A 20,293-nucleotide genomic window follows, 5' to 3' on the forward strand; every position below is an offset into this window, starting at 1 on the left:
GGGTTGAACCTGGGACCTTCTGCGTGCCAAGCGGAGGCTCTGCCACTGAGCCACGGCCCCTCCCCAAACACATGAAGCTGCCTTATACAATGTCAGACGGTCCATCGGTCCATCAAGGTCCATGTTGTCTACTCAGACTGGCAGCGGCTCCCCAGGGTCTTTCATATCATCTATCCCCTGATCCATTTAGCTGGAGATGCCGGGGATTGAACCTGGGACCTTCTGCACGCCAAGCAAATGTTCTGCCATTGAGCCACAGCCTTTCCCCCATGAGACTGTTCCCTCCAGCCAGCCCCTGACCCCTGCATTCTAGAGTCCCCCTTCTGGGTCCTAGAAACGTACCTGGAGCCCCCTGCCAAGCGATGCTTACCCCCTCCTCTGACCACACAGGAACAGACTGGTTCAACCCGAGGTATTTTCTGAGAAGCACGGTGTGTGTGTGTGTGTGTGCGCGCGCCAGCTGAGGCCTTTCAGCCACGCCTGTGGCACTAGTAGGGCCCATGCTCTTGTGGCCATGCGCCAAAAAAAAGAAAAGGCTCTGCGGAGGACAGAACGGTTGAAGCTGTGTGGTTTGGCTGTGGAACCTCTCCCCAGGCAGCTCAGCAGACCACTCTGCTTTCGGGAATGGGGGGATTGTCTTGTGCTTTTATTGTGGCTGTTCCCCAGCGGCACCTCCAGCTGTGGGTTTGCTTTTCTGCCAACAGAACAATTTCCCAGCCAGCAGCCGGGAGCGCTTGCAGGACTTGAAATCCACCGTGGACCTGCTGACCAGCATCACATTTTTCAGAATGAAGGTAGGGGATCTGTTGGTTGCTCCATCCCAGAGGCTGCCGGCGGATGCGCATTTGTCGCCTTTCTAGCCTGCTTGTCCATTTGGGAGACAGCACAGTTCCTGCACCTTAGAATGCAAAGACCTGGCAAAGCCCCTCCAGCCAGTGAAAACCCCCCTCCTGCATTCTGTTCATTGACAGGGCTTTGAACCTCCTAGCCTGCTCACAGCCCTTTGCAATTATACCCTTGCCAAACATCCAAAGTGCCAATTAATTAAATGCTGGGTGTTTTTTATTTAAGTATCCCTGGAAAGAAAATTAAATACTGGCACAAAACAGTTCATTTTATAGGGACAAGATGTGCATTATTCATAGCAAAGGCTGTGGTTTAATCATGAAATCTGCCTTTGTACATTTCAGCTGACAATAAAGCCGTGTGATGGTTCCTGACACCCGTAAATATTAGTGTTCCGCTCTGTAGAATGGCGTGCTGGAGCAGGGGGCAGACAGCTGTCTAAACTCTTTCCAAACACGCAGGATTATTTTCATAGAATATCAGCCTGTGCTGTCAAGCCAGAAGTCTATTTAATTTGTCAAAAAATGCAGAATGTGGTTCTGTTATGTTGTTTCCACACTATCTGGTGTGTCAAAAGCCTCCCTGCAAAAATGCTGTTTTGAAGTACTGGATTGAACTATTCTGGGCAGAATTTAGACATCTAAAAGACATTTCTCAGAAGAACTAGTCTCTAAAGAGTAGTTCCCAAATAAGAGAGAAAGGGAAAAGGATACAGGATTAGAAATGCAGGAAACAACATCCTGGGGGATACCCTTCAGAAACCCAAAGGCCGCCTGGAATACAGTGTAATCATTGTCTAATTCTGAATTTGCCCCCAGAAGGCAGATTTTTTAAAAATGAGCCAGGCATGGAAAGGTGTTTCTACAAACGTTGCAGAAAAATACCTAATTAAAATTTTTGAGAAATGGTGTGTGTACAGATTGCATGATCACAGTTGGCATTATGGGGTTGCCTAGCAAGCCCAAATAGCATTTAAAAATATATTAAGGAATGATCAATCTCAATGTTTCGTGAAAGCACAGATTCTCTAGACTGGTGGACTTTACAGAAAACCCGGCTGTTGTTCCTTTCTCCACTGTAAGAGAGGCATCAGATGTTGCTGACAAATTATGAGATTTCTGCAGTTTGGTAGTAGTGGAAAGAGCCGTCAAGTTGCAGCCAGCTTATGGCGACCTAGCAGGGTTTTCAAGGGAAGAGACTGACAGAGGTGGTTTTTGCTAATGCCGGCCTCTGCGGAGCAACCCTGGACTTACTTCCTCGGTGGTCTCCCATCAAAGTACTAACCTGGACCAACACTGCTTAGCTTCCGAGATCTGACAAGAGCAGGCTAGCCTGGCCTGTTCAGGTTTTGGCAGGTGAAATTCAGTATCGTCAGAACCGTGACTAGATTTGAATTACTAGTGGCAAAGTCGTCAACACAGGAAAGGTGACATACCCGGCAGTCAGACAGGAAGATTATATTATTATCTTGGGTGCTGCTGCTGCCGTTATCTTGTTTATGGGCTTCGAAGAGGCACATGGTTGGCCACTGGGTGAACAGACTGCTGGACTTGATGGACATTAGTCTGATCCAGCAGGGCCTTTCTTATGTAAGAAGCCCCTTCCGTTATAGACAGGCTGCAAAGGGAAAAACTCTCCAGTTATCTTTGATTAAAGCTGAATACAAATATTTTCAGTGCTTTTGTGAATGTTGGTATGCATGAAAACGGCACATCCAATTGATACACTGGGGGCAGCATGCTCTCACCTTCTGCCCCACATTTCCAATATAAACGCTGTCCTGTCTAACATCTGTTGGAGTTGTGGAAAAGGGATTGGCACCTGGTCCCACATCTGGTGGAAGCCTCCACTTGTGCAGAAATGGAGGAGCAAGATATTTGCTCTTGTTTCGGAGAACGTGGAGCTCCATCTTTGCGAGGAGCCAGGGCTTGCATTGATTGCTGTGATGCCTAGAAGGCTATGAAGCAAAGGCTTGTGGGTTAGTGTCAGTGGCTTAGTAGACATTGCTGGGGTGTGTGTGTCTGTGGGTGTAAGGGCCATCAAGTCGCAGCCCACTTATGGCGATCCCGTAGAGTTTTCCAGGCAAACAACATCCAGAGGTGGTTGACCATTGCCGGCCCCTGCATAGCGACCCTGGACTTCCTTGGTGGTTTCCCATCCAAGGACTAACCAGGGCCGACCCTGCTGAGCTTCTGTGATTTTAATTGGACCCTCTTGGAAATCGACTGAGCTACTCGGAGTCCGGGAATGGATTAGGGAAGGTTAGCTTGAGATGCTGATGAACAAAGTTTCTATGTACAATTACATTTGGAGGAAGAAGACTATACTCATGAGCAATTTTTTTGTCCATGTCAACCATTTATTAAATATTGGAATAATAATAACCGAAACTGTAATGAACAGCAAGAAGTGATATTAAATATCTAACTGAGGACACTGAATATGGAACTGAGCCCAGAACTTGATTCAGCAGAATTTTGGTAGTAGCTGGATAAATGAACTTTTATTCAAGTATAATTTAACTCTGTCCCTTTTGTTAGTTTGTTTTTTCTCTTCCATTTCTTTTTAGATAAATAACTTCTTATACTGTAATGGTGATTTTTTTGGTAGCTGCATACATTGAATGCTGTTTTGGAATCGCTTTATAATTCCTTTTGGAATGTTTTTTTTTTTTTTTAAGGAGCAACTGATGGATGTTTGGCGGGTGGGAGAAAGCCGAAACCTGGGAGGTTTTTTTTTTGGGGGGGGGGGGAATAGCCACAAGCAAGGAGTCTCAGTGACGGGAGGGTTGATGGGTGGGGCAGCTGGGGAGAAGCGGAGGCCGATGGGCAGATGAGATTCCTCCTTTCGTGCAGGGTCCAAGGAAATATTAACTGTTTTGTCAGCGTTGGTTTTAGTTGCATTTTTTCCCCTTTGGCAGGCGCAGCCTCCAGAATTCCTACCATTTGGGGGGAGAGGGAAACCGTTAATCCCTTCTTCCCCTGACATTTACCCACTGGAAAAAGCTACCTCTGAGCTGCTGTTCCTCTCCCTGTGGAAAACTATTTCTTTTTCCAGTGAGAAAATGGCAGGAGAGGAAAGGGCTGAATATTCCCTTTCTCCCCATGCAATTCTCCTCCTTAATTCACAGTGGGTAGCCGTGTTAGTCTGTCTGCAGTAGTAGAAAAGAGCAAGAGTCCACTAGCACCTTAAAGACTAACAAAAATATTTTCTGGCAGGGTATGAGCTTTCGTGAGCCACAGCTCACTTCTTCAGATCTCCTCCTTAGTAAAGCAACCTCGGAGGCTGCATTTGCAAAATGCGGGGGGGGGGGGAGCCATTTCAAAGAAACCTGGAAGCAACAGTGGTTGGAGGCGGAGCGTTTTGTGTTTCCAGGCACCTGGCATGGGGTGGCTCAGGTGCTGAGGAAGGGGCATGTGTCTCTGGCTGCCCACACAGCACTTGGCCCTACGAAGGTGCCCTGCAGCCAACCCCCTCGTTGCTCGTCTGTCCTAGCTCTTTAACATTTGCGGCTGAAGTCTTCCCTGGTGCCGTTACCCATGGCCCCTAGCTCCTGATTTTAAAACAAAGGGCTGTCTTGGCCACTTGATGTTCCTGTGCGCCCCCCCCCCCCCCGGGTGTAGCCTGGTACCTGGAGGTTGCGGCTGCGGAAGAGCACACGTTGATCTTATAGCTGAAATGTCCAGCTGCTGCCACTTTATGGCTGGGCCGTTTGAGTTGCTTGGGGCAGAACCCGCGGAGCCCGGTCATTGTCTCTTCTTTCTAGTTCCACAGCCTTGGGGAGAGTTTATTCGGGGGGGGGGGAGGCAGAGCCAGCCAATCGGCAGCTGCGTGGCTATCCGCACACCTCCTTGGGTTCTCGCTTCCTTTCCAGGTACAGGAGCTGCAGAGCCCGCCTCGCGCCAGCCAGGTGGTGAAGGACTGCGTCAAGGCCTGCCTGAACTCCACCTATGAGTATATCTTCAACAACTGCCACGAGCTGTACAGTCGCGAGTACCAGATGGACCCCGTGAGTGCCACGGGATGGGGGAACCCAAGCCACGGGGGTGGGGGTGGAGCTGGAGGGCAGAATGGGGGGTGACGCCTGGCACCCAGCATCAGCTGAGCTGCAGCATTCGGTGCCAGCTGGAGGTTCTGAGTTGACTTGGTGGCGGTGGCGGAGGAGGAGGAGAAGCCTAGAAGAGGCGCCACCTTGCCATTCCTGCCTCATGTCTGTTTTCAGAACCGAGCTCCAGACCTGCCTCCGGAGGAGCAGGGCCCCTGCATCAAGAACCTGGACTTCTGGCCCAAGCTCATCACCCTGATTGTCTCCATCATCGAGGAGGACAAGAACTCCTATGCCCCGGTCCTGAACCAGTAAGAGGCCGGCTCTCTCGGCTCGTCTGAGCCTCCCTGGGTCTGCGGAGCTCCCTCTGTTCCTCCTAGATGTCTTATCCGTCGTGTCCCTGTGCAAATCATTTATTCTGTCTGTCTGTCTTTCTCTGTCTTGTCTGTCTCCTCTAACAATACCTTTGTAATTGGGATGGTGGAGTTTCGAAGGCGTTCAAATTCACGCGCCTGGCTCATTAGACCCCTGAGGTCAGATGCGCACCTGGCAAGTGGGGTGAGAGCAGTTTCCCTTCTCGCTTGCCTTTCTGGGGCGGGTGGGGGCGCATGTTTTTCTCTCTGCATGTGCATGCACAAGAGCTGAGGCGTAGGGCAGGCCGGAGGGGGGCGAGGTGGCTGGTGGTCAAGGAGGAGGGGACGCCAGAAACATCAGACGAGATGTGAAGGGCTGGATTGGGACCACGTTCAGGCAGCACACGAGGGGTGTCAAGGGTACAGAACTGCTCATTCTGGGAATAAACCACAATAGTCATTTTTCCTACCGGATTCATATTCATTTACTTACTTACTTCATTTATGTGCCGTGTTTCTCGTTGAGACTCCAGGCAAATGTCAGAACTAGGAGAGAAACCAATGGAGTCCTTTCAGCCATTGTGAAGCAGTTCAGCACCGAGTGTAAATGGGTTGTATTTATTTAAGATGTTTATGCCCTCTTTTCATCTCAGATAGTGCCTCAAAGAACTTTACAGTCTCATTCTCCCCTCCTTCCATTCATATCCTTACAACAACCCTGTGAGGTAGGTTAGACTGTGTGTGAGAGACTGGCCTCAGCCCACACAGCAAGGCTCCATGGCCGAGTGGGGACTCGAACCTGGAGCTCCCAGATCCCAGTCCGACGCTAATCCCTACACCAAGCTGAGTTGAATAATTCCGGGCGTCATTGTTCAAGAGTTTCCCGGGCCGAAGGTGTGCCAGGGTTTCAGGCAGACTCTTGGCTTTCTCGGGGCCTCCCCAGCACCTTAGCTCCTGCTCCACCATCTTGGATTTTTTTCCGGCCAGCTGCAGCCGTCGCTTGGGACAGCCCCACAGCTGCCTGCGCTGCTCCCATCCGACAAGTTAGAAGTCCTTCAGATCAGGCAGGATGCTGAGAAGGAGGGGAGGCGTGTGGAGTTAGAGACGGCAAAGCCGCAACGATGCTCTCAGGGTCAGCGTCTGGCCTGTCCTCCACACTGGTTCTGTTTCCTTCCCGTTCCCCCAGCTGTCTGCTTTTCCCGTTAGGTTTCCTCAGGAGCTGGCGGTGGGGAAGATCAGCGCCGAAGTCATGTGGAATCTCTTTGCTCAGGACATGAAATACGCCATGGAAGGTGAGAGGGTCTGGGTGTTCCCGTGTGGGCGCACGGCTTGTAGACCAGTTCTGGGGCTTTGCACAGGAGGTGAAAGGCACAATTTGGGGGCTGCGTAAAGCTCTTGCCTTTGATGTCGACCAAGGCTGGAGGTGGGGCTGAAATGAAGGGCTGCTTTCAATGGGTTTTGATCTGCAGGAAGCGGCCCTGACGCAAGCCTCCGAGCAGCCAGAAACATGTGCGGCGGGTGGGGGGGGGCCTTTCGCTCTAGGACTGTCCCGGGTCAGCTCTCGCTCGGTTGCTAGGTAACTAGATAGATCGTCTGCTCAGACGGAGGCCTGGATAGGTTCATCATTAAGTTATTTGGACTCAGTGCCACAAAATTAATCCCTTAGCCGTGTTCTGCGCTCTTGTGAGAATCCCAAAAAGCTTCTGGAGGGTTTCTCTCTCTTTTAAAAAATATATATATATATATATATATATATATATATATATTATTGTATAAAATAATAGGGATTCAAAAGGAAAGCAGGGGAGTGGGAAATATAGATATCAAACATAAATTTTGTCTAAAAAATAGAAAAGAAAACAATTCTACTGCAAAACAGGTAGACATTACCATGATTTTGTCACTTGGGCTTATTATATAAATGGAATACACAGAAACTAACCATTTTCTATGGCTAGTTAATGCATTGTCAAAACTAATGGTTTTCTATAAATGAAGTAAAAAATTGCATTAAGATACATCCTATAAAGATCTAATCAATCATTTTCTTATTATTAACCTCGAGCCTCAACGTGATTGTAAAAAGATTTCCATATCTCATAATGCTGCTTAAATGCTTTATCACTGTTAATGTTTATCGTATCGGTCATTTTTGCCGTAAGAGCATATTGCATTAGTTTATCTCTCCATTCTTCTATTGGAGGGTTTCTCAAAGCATCCTTGGAAATCTCCCCAGGCGGCAGGGTGAGAATTCTGGCCCTGGCAGACTGTGGCTGGCCCTTTTTGGAGGGTCTGCCGTGGCAAATAGTCCTTTCCGTGACCCTGCCTTTGGTCTAGGGCAGCATTCTCTTGTTTCCCAAGAGGAAGACACCCAAGTCATTTTCGAAAAAGAGTGAAGTTAGCAGGAAGGACGGATAAACGTGAATAGATGTTTGTGTTGGCCCGGATTGGGGGGGGAGCCTCTCTCTTATTGCGCAGCTCTTTGCGGTCATTGGACCTCCCGTGTGGGAGAGGCGGGAAGAGGGGAAATTGGGCCACGCTGTCACTAACTGGCCTGCTTAAAGTCTGCACTGGTTTTAATCTGGTTACTGTCTTCATACCGGCTGAATATTAGGAAAAATACCTGGTTACTGCCTTCATAAGGTACTGGCTGGATATTAGGAAAAAAATGTTTTTACAGTAAGAGTTGTTTGACAGTGGAATCCGCTCCCAAGGGAGGTGGTGAGGCTCCCCCTCACTGGCGGTCTTTAAGCAGAGGCTGGACGAGCATTTGTCAGGGATGCTCTAGGCTGATCCTGCATTGACCAGGGGGTATGGCCCCTTCCAGGGGGTATGGCCCCTTCCAACTCTAGGATTCTATTATACTCTTTTTTCTACCCAGAGACTCTGGTTTGCACATATTTGAAATGTCCTTCCAGGAGATCAGCATCACCTGCCAGGCTTGGATACGGCCCTTCCAATCCTGGGATTTCACCTTCCCTCTGCTTGCGCTCGGTTGCACCCGGCACTTGCGCTCCCCCTCTGCAGTGTGGCTGTGGGGAGGGGACTTTGTCCCCTGCATGTTGTGAGTCCTTCTTGCCTTTGTTGTGGGTTCTTTGGGCTCCTAACCATTGTTGTGCTTTTTTGTCCCGTTCTGCTTCTCCTCTCAAGTTCTGGATAAAATGATCTCCTTCGAGGCCTCGTGTGGTAAGAACCTTCGAGGTGTGAGTCGCTCGAGGCAGCTCCCTCATAGAATGCACCTCTCTCCCCGCCCCTGCTGTCTTATGCCGTGTGAATGGGTGCAAAGGGCAGAGGTTTGGTGCCTGCCACTGAGGCCACAAGTAGCCACACCTGGAGGCCGGGCTCTTGGCTTGTCCCAGGGACAGCAGTTGTGAAAGAGATGGCTTGTGTGGAAAAGTCAGCTACCCCTTTTGGCTTTCCGCAAATTGTGCAAAACAGAATGATTCAAGAGGGCTTTTCTATGCAGGCCGTAGGGTAGCTCTGTTACAAAAGGTGTCATGAAGTTACTTGGATAAATGGTTAGGAACTGTGGCCTATACTACTGTGGAGAGCTTGCTGTAAGTAGGATTCTACCGTGTAATTTTGCATATCTGGGGGGTGGGAAGGAGAAGTTGACCAGTGGGCGAAAAGGCTGTGAAAGGTGAAATTCCTGCGCAAAACTCAGAAGTATTCAAAAGAAACATCTTGACCGCTGGCTGTGGTTGGGAACAGGAAGTTACCCACACATGTCAGATCTGTTCAGCTATTTCCACCGGAGTCTCCCTTTGATGCCCCAGTTGATGAACCAACGAACGGGCCCCCTCAGAGCAGCGGGTGATAGCTCACCACTTGTGGGGCTTTCCTCTGTTCCTCTCTGTTCTTGTCGCTCTTTCGGACCCCTGGAAAGGGGATTATTGCCGGGGATGCAGGATAGCGGAAGAGCTGTGTGGGTGGGAGGGCTGAAGTGAGGGAGGGCAAAGGGGTGAGATTCGTTCTCTCCACAAGTTGAGAAAATGCATCCGTGTCCCCCAGTGTAGCCCACTGCCCCACATGGCTGTTCCACCGCACCGGACTCTCTTTCTGGGGATCAGAAGGGGCTGCGGAAGTGGGGAGGAGGAAGGGGTGCTCCTGTGCCCAGACGGCTGTGCAGGGCAGAGTCTGGCGTTGACAGAACCAGGAGCTGTTTTCCCTGAGTGGAGAAGCAGGTGGCGGGGGCACATGCCAGGGGCCCCTTGGCTTGGGCCCCGGGCCTTTTGGCCCAAAAGCAGCTTTTGAACCTCAGAAGGAGCCAGAAAAGGCGGCAGGGCCTGTTGGGGGCAGGGAGGAGTTCGGCAAACGTTGGAGTTCTTTTGTGCTTCACTTTTCTCTCTTCTCTGTCACAAGCCCCTCCCGTATTTCGCATGCGCATGGTCCTCCTATGTGGAGGTAAGAATTCTCTCCCTCCCCCCCTTTATTTCTAATTTAGCTAATAGCAGCTCCGCTCTTCCCGTGTAGATGCTGAAGTGAAGCCGCAGCCAGAACTTTGTGCTTCTGCCTTGGGTCCCTTTGCAGTAGCCAGAGTGCCTTGTCGGGGGAAATCCGCTTGTGCGCTCTCCCACATGGGGGGGGGGGAGACGGGGACAGGGACAATACCCAACCCTTCTGCTTCTAGTGCGTGTGAGTGGCTCAGTGCACTCTTTCCAGCCAGCCATGCTGCGAGCACTGAATGGCATTGAGTGGGGCTGCCACTGGGGCCAGGTTGCCTGCTTTGGATTGCCTCTTTCTGGGACACGCGGATCCTCTAATATGGGGAGAGATGCGAGGGAGGGGACTGTAGGATTCCGCTGAGTGTCTGGCAAAGGGGTGCAGAGGCAGTGTGGGTGTTGGTTTTTCTCTGAGAAGGCTCCCTCGCCCCAAGCTGGCACCTGCAAGCCCACAGAGTTGCCCTGCAGGTGGGTAATCTGGCACTTTGGTGCCATTCCTTGTGGGTGTGAAACAAGCCTTTGGCTGTTTGTGACCCCCTCATCCCAATGGCAATTTTTCCTGCCGTGCCTTCAGGCAATTCTTCACCAGGAAACCCAGAGAATTCCTTTCCGGACTGGCTAGAGTCAAGTCCAGGAGCACCCGAGAGAACCACAAGATGTCCAAAGTCAAGGCTCCCTTTGCCAGATGCCAAGAGCTTTGACTCTGGAAAACTCATTCCCCGAAATTCTTGTTGTTCTCTCAGGCGCTCCTGGACTTGAATCTAGTAGTTCTACTATGGAGCAGCACGGCTGTCCTCCTCCCTGAAACTGTTCCCAGGTGGCTTTTCCGGAGTCACCGCTTCTTCCCTCTTGCCACCTTTTGCAGGCTGCTATTGGAGGCTCAGTGTGGTCTGGCCTGGCACTTGGTCTCCTTGAGAGACAAATGTTGCTGCTTCTCTGTAGCAGCAAACCCCAAAGAAGAGTCCGGAGTCACGTTTAAAGCTGCACAGAGCGACTGCAGCAGTAGCTGTTCTCCCAGTGCGAGGGGTGGGCTGTCCCTGCCTACTCCTCTTGGGTCAGTTATGCTTGGAATTGTGCCGCGCATTCCAGGGTGAATTGCCCCACTTTATTTTTGGCGTTCTTCATGATCAATCCTGTCTTTAGAAGTCACTGCGCAGCCGGTGTCCACTTGCCTCGCATTTCCCCGGAGCCCTTTTAACACAATTCTAATTTTCGCTCCGGCCCCACTGTCACAATCTCTGACATCTTACAGCACATGAACTATGATATTGTGTTGTATATATAGTTTGCAGTTTCTGGGCGGTTCTGGGCAGCATGGCTGGGTTCTGCCTCTGCCCTTCCTGACTTGGGGCTGCTGCAGCAGGTGGGCAGAGCTCCTTTCCTGTCTTCAATTGGGCAGAGGAGTTCTTCCTCTCTGGGAAAGCGTTGGATGATCACTGGATATTAGCCAAAAGTGCCATATCCATATGTCGGAGCTGCAGATTTTAGGTATTTCTAGTTAAATACAAGCGCAGGTATTTTGTGCCAGATGATGGGTGGTCTTGGCAAGGATGAAAGCTTCAGCGTTGTGTGTGTGTGTGGGGGGGATGCATAGAAAAAGGCGGTGTGTTTTGTCACGGGATTGCCCCTTGCGGGGAACAGGGCATCTGCCAGCAGAATCCAAGCAAGTCTTTCCTGTTCCCATCAGAAGAGGCCGGTAGGACTTGGGCGGGCAGTGGGGGCTTCGGCCACCTGCAGCTGGAATGTACACAAGCTGGAACGTGTCCAGAGGAGGGCAACAAAGATGGTGAGGGGTCTGGAAACCATGTCCTATGAGGAAAGGTTGAAGGAGCTTGGTATGTGTAGCCCGAAGAGGAGAAGGCTGAGAGGGGATAGGATAACCATATTCAAGTACTTGAAGGGCTGTCGTATAGAGGAGGGTGCCGAGTTGTTTTCTGTTGCCCCAGAAGGTTGGACCAGAACCAACGGGTTGAAATTAAATCAAAAGAGTTTCCGGGTAGACATTAGGAAGAATTTCCCAACAGTTAGAGCGGTTCCTCAGTGGAACAGGCTTCCTCGGGAGGTGGTGAGCTCTCCTTCCCTGGAGGTTTTTAATCAGAGGCTAGATGGCCATCTGTCAGCAATGAATCAGTGTCCTCCAAAACATCCTATCTTTAACATCCTCGCTCAGGTATTGCAAATTGAGGGCCTCCCTCCGGGGCCATCTCCTCTCAGGCTGCTGTCACCTGAGTCTGGAAGGGGTCTCTCTGGCAAAGGCTGTGCTACCCCCCCCCCACTGGCCCTCCTCTTGTCCTGGGCTAGCAGTTCTGTGCTAGAGTCTGCTGAGAGGCTTTTTCCAGGCACGGGTAAACCACGTGGGCGCTCCGTGGGCTCGTAGCCGACACGCTGTCCAGGCTTGAAGCACAGAAGGCCTCACTCCGTCACGGCCTGTGTCTTTCCTCCTGGAGACCCAAGGGCTGGGTGGCCGGCTAGCATGGGCTAGGGGCTCAAGTCTTGTCCTAGGAGCTGGGAGACCCGTGTTCAATTCCCTCCTCTGCCACGAAGCCCTTGGCCACTCTCGTTCTCCCAGGCTTGTTGGGAGGACAAAATGGAGGGGGAACCACGGCAGCTACCCTGGCCTTGAAGGGGGAAGGTGGGCGAAAGACATCCCGGATCGAGAGGCCAGGCTGAGGCAGGGGGCATCTGGGCTGGGCGAGTGGAAGGCAAATGCGGACTCCGTCCCTGGCTGTTTTCTTTGCACTTCCTCCTCTTGAAGAGGCGCCAGGGAGCATCTGAGGAGGATCGGATGGGCAAGCTGGAAGAAGCGGTTTGGCTGTCATGGCAACCGGGCGCTCCTCGCCCCTTCTAGTTTGGAAGAGCCGGGTGGGAAATCAGCTCCCCTCCTCAGGCTGCTGAACGACGGGGTCCTGTGGCCCTTGCGGGGGCCGTGGCTTGCTGAGATGTCCCGTGTTCTGTGCACCCCTCGTGCTGGCCGGCAGGTCCACTGAGGCTCCAGTTTGCAGAACGGTGCCGGGAGAGGGGGCTGCCAGGATTGCCCCCCCTGACTGCGTCTCTCTCTCCCTCCCTCCCTCTTCCCCCAGAGCACGAGAAGCACCGGCTGTGCAAGAGCGCCGACTACATGAACTTGCACTTCAAAGTGAAGTGGCTGCACAACGAATACGTCTGCGACCTGCCGCCCTTTGAGGGGAAGGTGCCCGAGTACCCGGCGTAAGTCCCCTGGTCCCTCCCCTCTCTGGCTTCTGGGAAGGCCCTTGGGGGGGCCCTCCTTGTTCAGGGCATTCTGCTGCTCGGCCCGTTCAGCAGCAAATGCCTGGCCCCAAAGGGTTTAGCATATCGATGAGAGGGATGGATGCCAGGTTGTTGTTGGGGGGCTGGGGGGTTGCTGGGGAAATGGGGATACCCTTGCCTTCTGCCACGGAAGGCCTGCATCAGCTTCTTTGTGGTTGTCGCATTTTCCATTAGAAAACCCTGCCTCCCCCCCCACCAAAACTAATAAATTTATATAAATTACAAAATAAAAATTGTGTACCTCAACACAAAGAGCCGGCCAACATAACAAAGACGCCCAATTCCAGTGTTTGTCAGCCCGTCCCCAGGAGGCCTTCAAGCTCGCTAGTCTCAGCCACGTCTTTCTGCCCCCAGAGCTCACAGAACTAGCTTGGCCGAGAGTTCAAATCCTGTGCCAGGTGCTTCCTCCAGCCCATCTTTTTGCAAATGGAGGTCTGATCCAAAGTGCTGGGAACTCCATGATGCTGTAAAGTGGTGGGAGTGTTTGGGTTTTGCAGGTTCTGGAAACCAAAAGGAGGCCACACCTCAACCATGCCAGCCACATACCTTAGCGTGGGAAACAGTGGTCATCGCCTCGGACGAGGATATCGTGGAGAGAAGACCCGCTGCCTGCCCCCTGGCAAGATGGTGGTCACTTCAGTTCTCCTGTAACTGTACAAATCTTGCGGGCTGCTTGCAAAAATGTTTCAGAGCAATGTGGAGAAGGCCCTGGTCTGCTCTTCCTGCCAGTTGCCAGAAGGATTGCGTGGTACTCCAGAGGCCATGAGGATGGAGAAGCAGAAACCTGCTGTTCCTCATCTCCCTCCCCAGCTCCCCCCAGCACCGGCTAAGCTGAGTCGCTCTGCCCCCCCCCATCCTAGCTATTCTCAGGTGTGACTCTGAATGGCCGTCTTGGCCTCTCTCCATCTCTCTAACTGGAAGCTCTGCCTCTCTTCTCTGCACCACCGTGTTTGTGTAGACATCCAGCTAATGACTGGGGAAGGGCAGAGCTGGCTTAGTCTTCTCTGCTCGTTCGGTTGTTTTAGGACTCCAGGGTGATCAATGGCCACTAGCCAAGATGCCTAAAGGGAACCTCCACATCCAGAGGCAGTCAGCCTATGAATGCCAGCGCTAGCAGGCAACGTCAGAGGAAGGCCTCAGCCTCTGCGCCGTTTGGTGGCCACTTTGTGGAGAAGAATGCTGGCCTGGATGGACCACGGATCTGATCATGCCCCACTTCATGCCCCACTCCTTGCTTGCTGTAACCACTTCAGCTAGTGCCTCGATATCCAAACTGGCTTTGCAAATGTGGATTGCAAACAATGGAAACTTTGACATCAAGTTGGGACCCTAGATTGCGGGGCAAATGTAAATTCATAGTTGGCTAATTTGAGTGTGAAAACAAAGCCCAGCTTCACGCAGAAGTCACCGATCAGGGTTCTGTCCGCATGGGGACAGGGCATGCATAGTTTCCCTGTTGCTGCTGCGCCCACTGATACAGCAGAGCAGCAGTGGGGGGTTTGACATGGCTGGTTTCTCTGGCCCAGAACCTCAGCAGCAGCTGACATCCCCCCACCCCCCGCACCAGGGATTTTTCAGGTTTTAAAAAATCGGCAGCTAAATATTATTATATCAATATGAGGATATAACAGGTGTTTGAGATTCTCTGAATTCCCAGCTTTCAATCCTTTTTTTTTAAAGTGAGTTTCTAGCCTTTTTACTTGTGGAGATATAAAGGGAAAGGCATATATCTGCATGGAAAGAGGCTATAGACTTTAAAATGAAAGCTAAGAATTAATGTAAAATTATTGTTGAAGGAAGAGCTGCCAGGGGGAGAACGTCTCGCTCTTTCCTCAAGCATTTTGCATCGTCCTGCATCCGAGGCCCTTTGCTGTGAAGCCTCTTGTTCAGTCTGGCTGCGTTGGCGACAACTGGCACGGCTCTCCCCAAGAAAAGGGCACAGCGGCACTTGTTTGGGGAGGGGCCGGGGCTCAGTGGAAGAGCCTCTGCTCGGCATACAAAAGGTCCCAGGTTCAATCTCCAGCTAAAAGTGCCAGGTGGGAGGTGATGCGAAAGACCCTTTCTCTGCCTGAGTCCCTGGAGAGCCACTGCCAGTCAGAGTAGGCAGCACTGACCTTGAGGGACCAAGGGGGGCCCTGACTCAGGATAAGGCGGCTCCGTGCGCATTCGTGTGTTCTACACTCTCGGTTAATGAGGGCGAGCACACACACACACACACACACAGAGAGAGCTGTTCCAGCCAAGAGCAGCATGCTTGCTGCAAGCTTCTGCCCCACACTGAGAATCCTGCTTGTGAGTTCAGAAGCGTGATTCAGCGGGTGCTGCTCAGAGGATGGCTGATGCGCATGACTCAGCGCCGGTCCTGCCATGCACCTAGCTGTACATATGCTGCCCACCCCCGCTCAGGGTAAAGTTGCACCCACCTTGCAGTGTGCTCCAAGAGCTTGGAATCAGGTCCATGGGGCCGAGTTGGAGCCAGGCCAGGTGCTTCGGCTGGGCTTTGTAACAAAGGGACTTGTTAGTCAACTGGCCATCTGCAGCGGGAAAAGCGTCCTCAGTGCTGGGCCGCGTTCCCCGCTGGCACGTGCTTGGCTTCTCACTGGCCTGCCCTTGAAGACATGTCCTGTTTCCATGGTGCTTCTGTGCTGCCTCACTCTCTTGGGCCGGACCCTGGGGTGGACCCCCCCCCCAGCCTCTTCCCGAACTGTCTCTTGGCAGCCGTCAGGGCCGGGTGCCGACTTGGACGCACGTTGGGAGCCGAGTTGTTTGTTTTACTAATAATTTTCATCTTCATTGCATACAGAAGATATTAACATTTCTCTGCTTCTGCTTTTCCTCTAAATGTCAGCAAACAAGTTAAGGCAAACTGGAGCCCTGTCACAGTTGGAGCCCTGGGCTGTGTGGGCAAGAGATGGAAGCATGAATGAGTGAGGGCCTTGGCCCGCTCCTGGGAGACTCCGGTTGGCTTGCAGGCGAGGGAGGCTTTCCGCATAAGAGTGCTGCATCTCTGCCTGGCTTCCCTTCCTTTCTTATGAACAGGTGGAGCGAGACGGAGACACGAGTGGGGGCTCTGGACCCATTCTGTCCCTTTTGCTCTGCTGCTCCTCGAGGGCCCTGCTTGTCCTCTGCACCACAGCTGCATTTGCTGCATGCTCCCAGGGTGGTCAATGAGCAACTCTCCTTGGACCACATTGCACCATCTGCCTGCGTGGAGTTCTAAAGCCCTTCTGATTCTACTTGCCGGATACCGTGCCCTGGGAATCTCTCGGTCCTGGGGCAGAGATGTGGCCAGATCGTCCGTGGCCTCCTTCTTGATCCTCAGAGAAGCTGGGAAGTCCTGTGCTGAACTTTGCCTACCTCTGGCATCCCTCGTCTCCAGCCTTCCTTCTCCCGGATCTACCTTCTGCCGAGTCTGACCATCGGAGCCTGCTCTGAGACCGAAGAGGCAACGCTGGCTTCCCATCCCTGCTCAACTACCTCCCAGAAATTCCCTGAAGCTTTTTCTGCTGGTGTCAGAGAGATATCCTGGATCTCACTCCAATGCCAGCCATGGCTGTGGCACCTGCCCTCAACCCTTCAGAAACAGGGTCCCTCGCATACTCTTTGGGGTGGGAGGCCTTGGCAGCTGAGCAGGACAGGGTTAGGATCAGGTCCACCCAACCTCCCATATGAGGGACGTGGGTGTGCGGGCATCACTGGCTGGAAAATTCATGGACCGTCTTCCTTTGCATTTGTTCTGCATGTTCAGTCTTTGAGAAATTTCACAAAAACAAAACACTTTGCAATGGGTGCTTTAGAAGAACAAAAACCTGCCGCTTGGCGAAACATGCAAAAGCTGACCCCCCCCCCTTGGCTGTGGGGCAGACGGGCTCCGTGCCAATTGAGCACAGCTTCACTTTGATTTCCAGTATTAGGCAGGCTGTGCCTTTCTCTTCTGAAGTGTGAAGGGTTATTTCAGGCTCCCTGTCACGCTCCTGGTTTGCTCCTGCTCCCTTGGCTGTGTCTCTCACGTTCTTTGCAAATTTAAGCAGCCCATAATTAGCGCCGTTTGTATCAGCGCAGCTGCTGGCTTGGAGAGGGCTGTAATCCACGGCGAAGATTGCACAATGCACTTCTTTGTTGAGTCTCACGGCCTTGTTTGCAAGCACTTGATGTTTGGGTCGATGTGAACAAAGGCGCGCTCCACTTCTGCATGCAAACAATGGCCCTGTGGAGTGAGCGCCGGGCAGGCTTTGGATGTGAGCGGAGCTTCAAGGGTTTTCTGTGCTGCTCTTGGGGTGGGGGGTTGGCTGCTCCCCTGGCATCCAAGGGCCTGCAATCTCCCGCCGCCGCCCCCCAGCAAACGCAGAGAAATGCTCCATGGCACCTAGATAGGGAAGCAGGTCATGGGTTTTGGGTGCCAGGAAGTGGACGGAAGCCTCGAGCAGCAAGTGTGGGGAGCCTTCGTTGGGGCAGCCCCACATACTTCATTGGAGCATAAAGAGCCTCCCTTGACAGGCTGACGAAGTGATCCAACTCCCCAGGAAAAGTATTACGAGTGGCTCTGGGCGGTTTGTAATATGAGGTGGTTGCATCTGATAAATCTGCACACTTTCGTCCTTTCCTTCCCAGAGAGCTCAGGGCATTTTTCTCCCTGCCCTAAGCACAACCACCCTGTGGTGTTGGTTATGCTGAGTCTGAGAGAGAGTGACTGGCCCAGAGTCACCCAGTGAGCTTCAAGGCAGTGGAGGGACTTGAACCCGGGTCTCCAAGAACACAGGCGGGATGGTGCTGCTGCAGTCGGATCCAGCAGGGCCTTTTCTTGTGTTCTTAAGACCAGTGCTCTGATCACTCCTCCACACCTATATAATAAAACAAATAAAAACTGAGCTGCCAGTCTGACAAGTGCAGCGTTAGCACAACTCCAAGAATCGGATCAAATGAACGCAAGAATCCAGCGTTTATTCATTTGTAGCCCGCTTTTCTCACTGAGGCTCAAAACGGGTTACAAAATATAAAAACCAGTTCAGGCAGACAGCATCAGACAGGGAGGATCAGAGCAAGTGGTCTTGGGTCTCCTGCCCTTTGTAATCTAATGAGCAACATGCAGTTGCTTAGAAGGTGGGGCTGAGGCAAGGCTGAACGGAGACTAGGAGACCAGGATCATCTCCACGAGTCCAAGCGCTGCTTTGTCACTTTGGGTGGCACCCGAGGGGCCTTCTGGATTTGGGCTTCCACCTTCCTCCCCCCCCCCCCCGCATAAGGCAGCAGAGCGTTCAGGCAGGGACATTATTGTTTCTCACCCAAAAAATTAGATCGAGAGATGTACAATAAACCTTTAGCAAATAATTCCCTGCCTGGGGCTTCCAATCTGCAACTGTGGGAGATGCAAGAAAGAAGGCATCAGGGGAGATGCGCACCTGCGGATGTTTTGCACTCTGCCCCCTCCTTGATGGTGGCTGTTCAGGTGGGCTTGTCAGATATTCAGAGGGAGCAAAAGGTGGAAGATTAGAGGCAAGCGGTAGTGGGGGGTCTGGTTGGAGGGCCGCAGCAAAGCTCATCAGGCAGCAAGCTGACATGACTTTGGCAACCAGGATGGAAAGGGATCCAGGATGCACCCGGTGGCTTTCACAGATCCCAGGATCCTGGCAACATCTATCATGTTAACTGGGTCAAAGTGATCCTTAAATGGGCCAGTTGGTGCTCTGGACACTATTATTGTCCCAACTATATTACAGCTGGCTTCCAAATCCAAGGCACCAACGAGCCTTCCCAGGCAGCTGTGCCTCCAGCTCCTGCCTCAACCCCCCGACCACACCTGCGAAACACCGGCCTGGAGACTGAGATAATTAAGTGTAGAGCTGGGTGTCACCTGCATATTGATGCCACCCAATCCCAAAGCTCATATAAATATTGAAGCACACATGTGAGATAACAGAGCCCTGCAGCACTCCACGGGACCAGTCCTACCCCGTTGGTTCTGCTCCGTTGGTGGAAGCTCTTTGTGTCTGATCAGGGAAGAAAGACCGAAACCATCAAACAGCCATGCCTCTTACGGCAACTCCGTATTCCAGCCGATGAACAAAGGTGGTGCGGTCAGGTTTGTCAAAGGCCACTGAAAGATCTAAGGGTATCAACAGGGCAGGCTGTCCCCTGTCCATCTTCAATGGAAGATCATCCCCCCGTGCAGCTAAAGCCATCTTGGTTCCAAAGCCAGGCCTGAAGCCAGACTGAAATGGGTCAGGGGCAGATGAGTCCTCTGGAGCTTCTCCACTAACAAACGCTCTGTCACCTTCCCCAGAAAAGATGAACGGGAGGCTGGCTTATACTTGGCTACATCATCCTTAGCCAATGAAGGTTTTTATGGCAACGGTCTAATAGCTGCTTCTTTCAGCAAGGCTAAAACGGTTTTTATTCAGTTCTCTAGTCCCTTTTCCCAGCATGAGGTCAGAAGCCAGAATGTGGGCAGATCAAGAGCCCAAGTGGTAGCAGCTCCCTCTGTCAGCATCCCTTGCAAGAGTGATCTGAATCTGTCCATGGGAAATAAGCAGGCAGGTCCTTCTGATGCCACAGGTCCCAGGACCCAAGTCGCAGCAGAGGAGAGAGACTCCAGCTACTCTTCCCCTCCAGAGAAGCAGAGGCCAAGGCTCTCTGCCATGGGGCAGCCCTTCAGGTGGCTCAAGAAGGCAGGTGTCTCTCCCCTCGGGGATTCTTCTCCAGGCTACACCTGGCCGTTCCTTCAGCCTTTCTTTGTTAGCCTGGTTTCCTGGTTCTTGACGGTCTTCGTTGCCCTTCGTGCGACCCTTTCCAATTTTTCATACGTTTTCCTTACATTGTGGGCTTCAGAAGTGTACCTGGGGGCTCCTGATGAGGTCGGACGGGCGTGGAGTGGTCACTGCTTGTGACCCCGATACTCTGCTTCAGTTAATGCAGCCCAGAATTGGGTTTGCTTTTTCTGCCACTGCATCACGCTGCCAACTCGCGTTCAGCTGGTGATTTGCTGCAGCCCCATGTCTCTTTTGGGGGCCACCGCCTGCAACCTCACATCCCCCAGTCAAACATCTAGACGTGGCTGAGGATTCTTTTTGCTGCAGTTGAGAAGTTTGTGTTCGTCTCTGTTGAACTTCATTGTGTTAGGCTGCTATGCGGGGCTGAAACTGTCCAGGTCGTTTTATATTGTATTTCCCTCTCCCACGTGTGTCATGGGCACATTTGATATATTTTGAAGCATACGGAGCCCTGCAGGGCCTCCCCCCAGACCGGGCGAGGGCCGTCGAGGAGTGCCCCAGCCGGGAATCCACCAGGTGGAGCTCATTCGCCCGCCCACATTTAACCAGTTT

The 20,293-nt window shown here is 52.2% G+C and overlaps 1 protein-coding gene across 2 annotated transcripts in view; it reads left to right on the plus strand.

The window, feature by feature from the left end:
• The window catches only part of UNC13B (unc-13 homolog B), a 113,687-nt gene that overhangs the window by 72,903 nt on the left and 20,491 nt on the right, over positions 1 to 20,293 (plus strand). For both annotated transcript variants that reach the window (XM_056848080.1, XM_056848081.1), the window contains exons 13-17: positions 705 to 794; positions 4,721 to 4,855; positions 5,069 to 5,202; positions 6,451 to 6,536; positions 12,767 to 12,893. In XM_056848080.1, the coding sequence (XP_056704058.1) occupies positions 705 to 794; positions 4,721 to 4,855; positions 5,069 to 5,202; positions 6,451 to 6,536; positions 12,767 to 12,893 (572 nt within the window). The remainder of the gene's footprint in view (positions 1 to 704; positions 795 to 4,720; positions 4,856 to 5,068; positions 5,203 to 6,450; positions 6,537 to 12,766; positions 12,894 to 20,293) is intronic.

This window comes from Euleptes europaea, chromosome 4 (assembly GCF_029931775.1).
Source record: "Euleptes europaea isolate rEulEur1 chromosome 4, rEulEur1.hap1, whole genome shotgun sequence".
In the NCBI taxonomy this organism is placed as follows: domain Eukaryota; kingdom Metazoa; phylum Chordata; class Lepidosauria; order Squamata; family Sphaerodactylidae; genus Euleptes; species Euleptes europaea.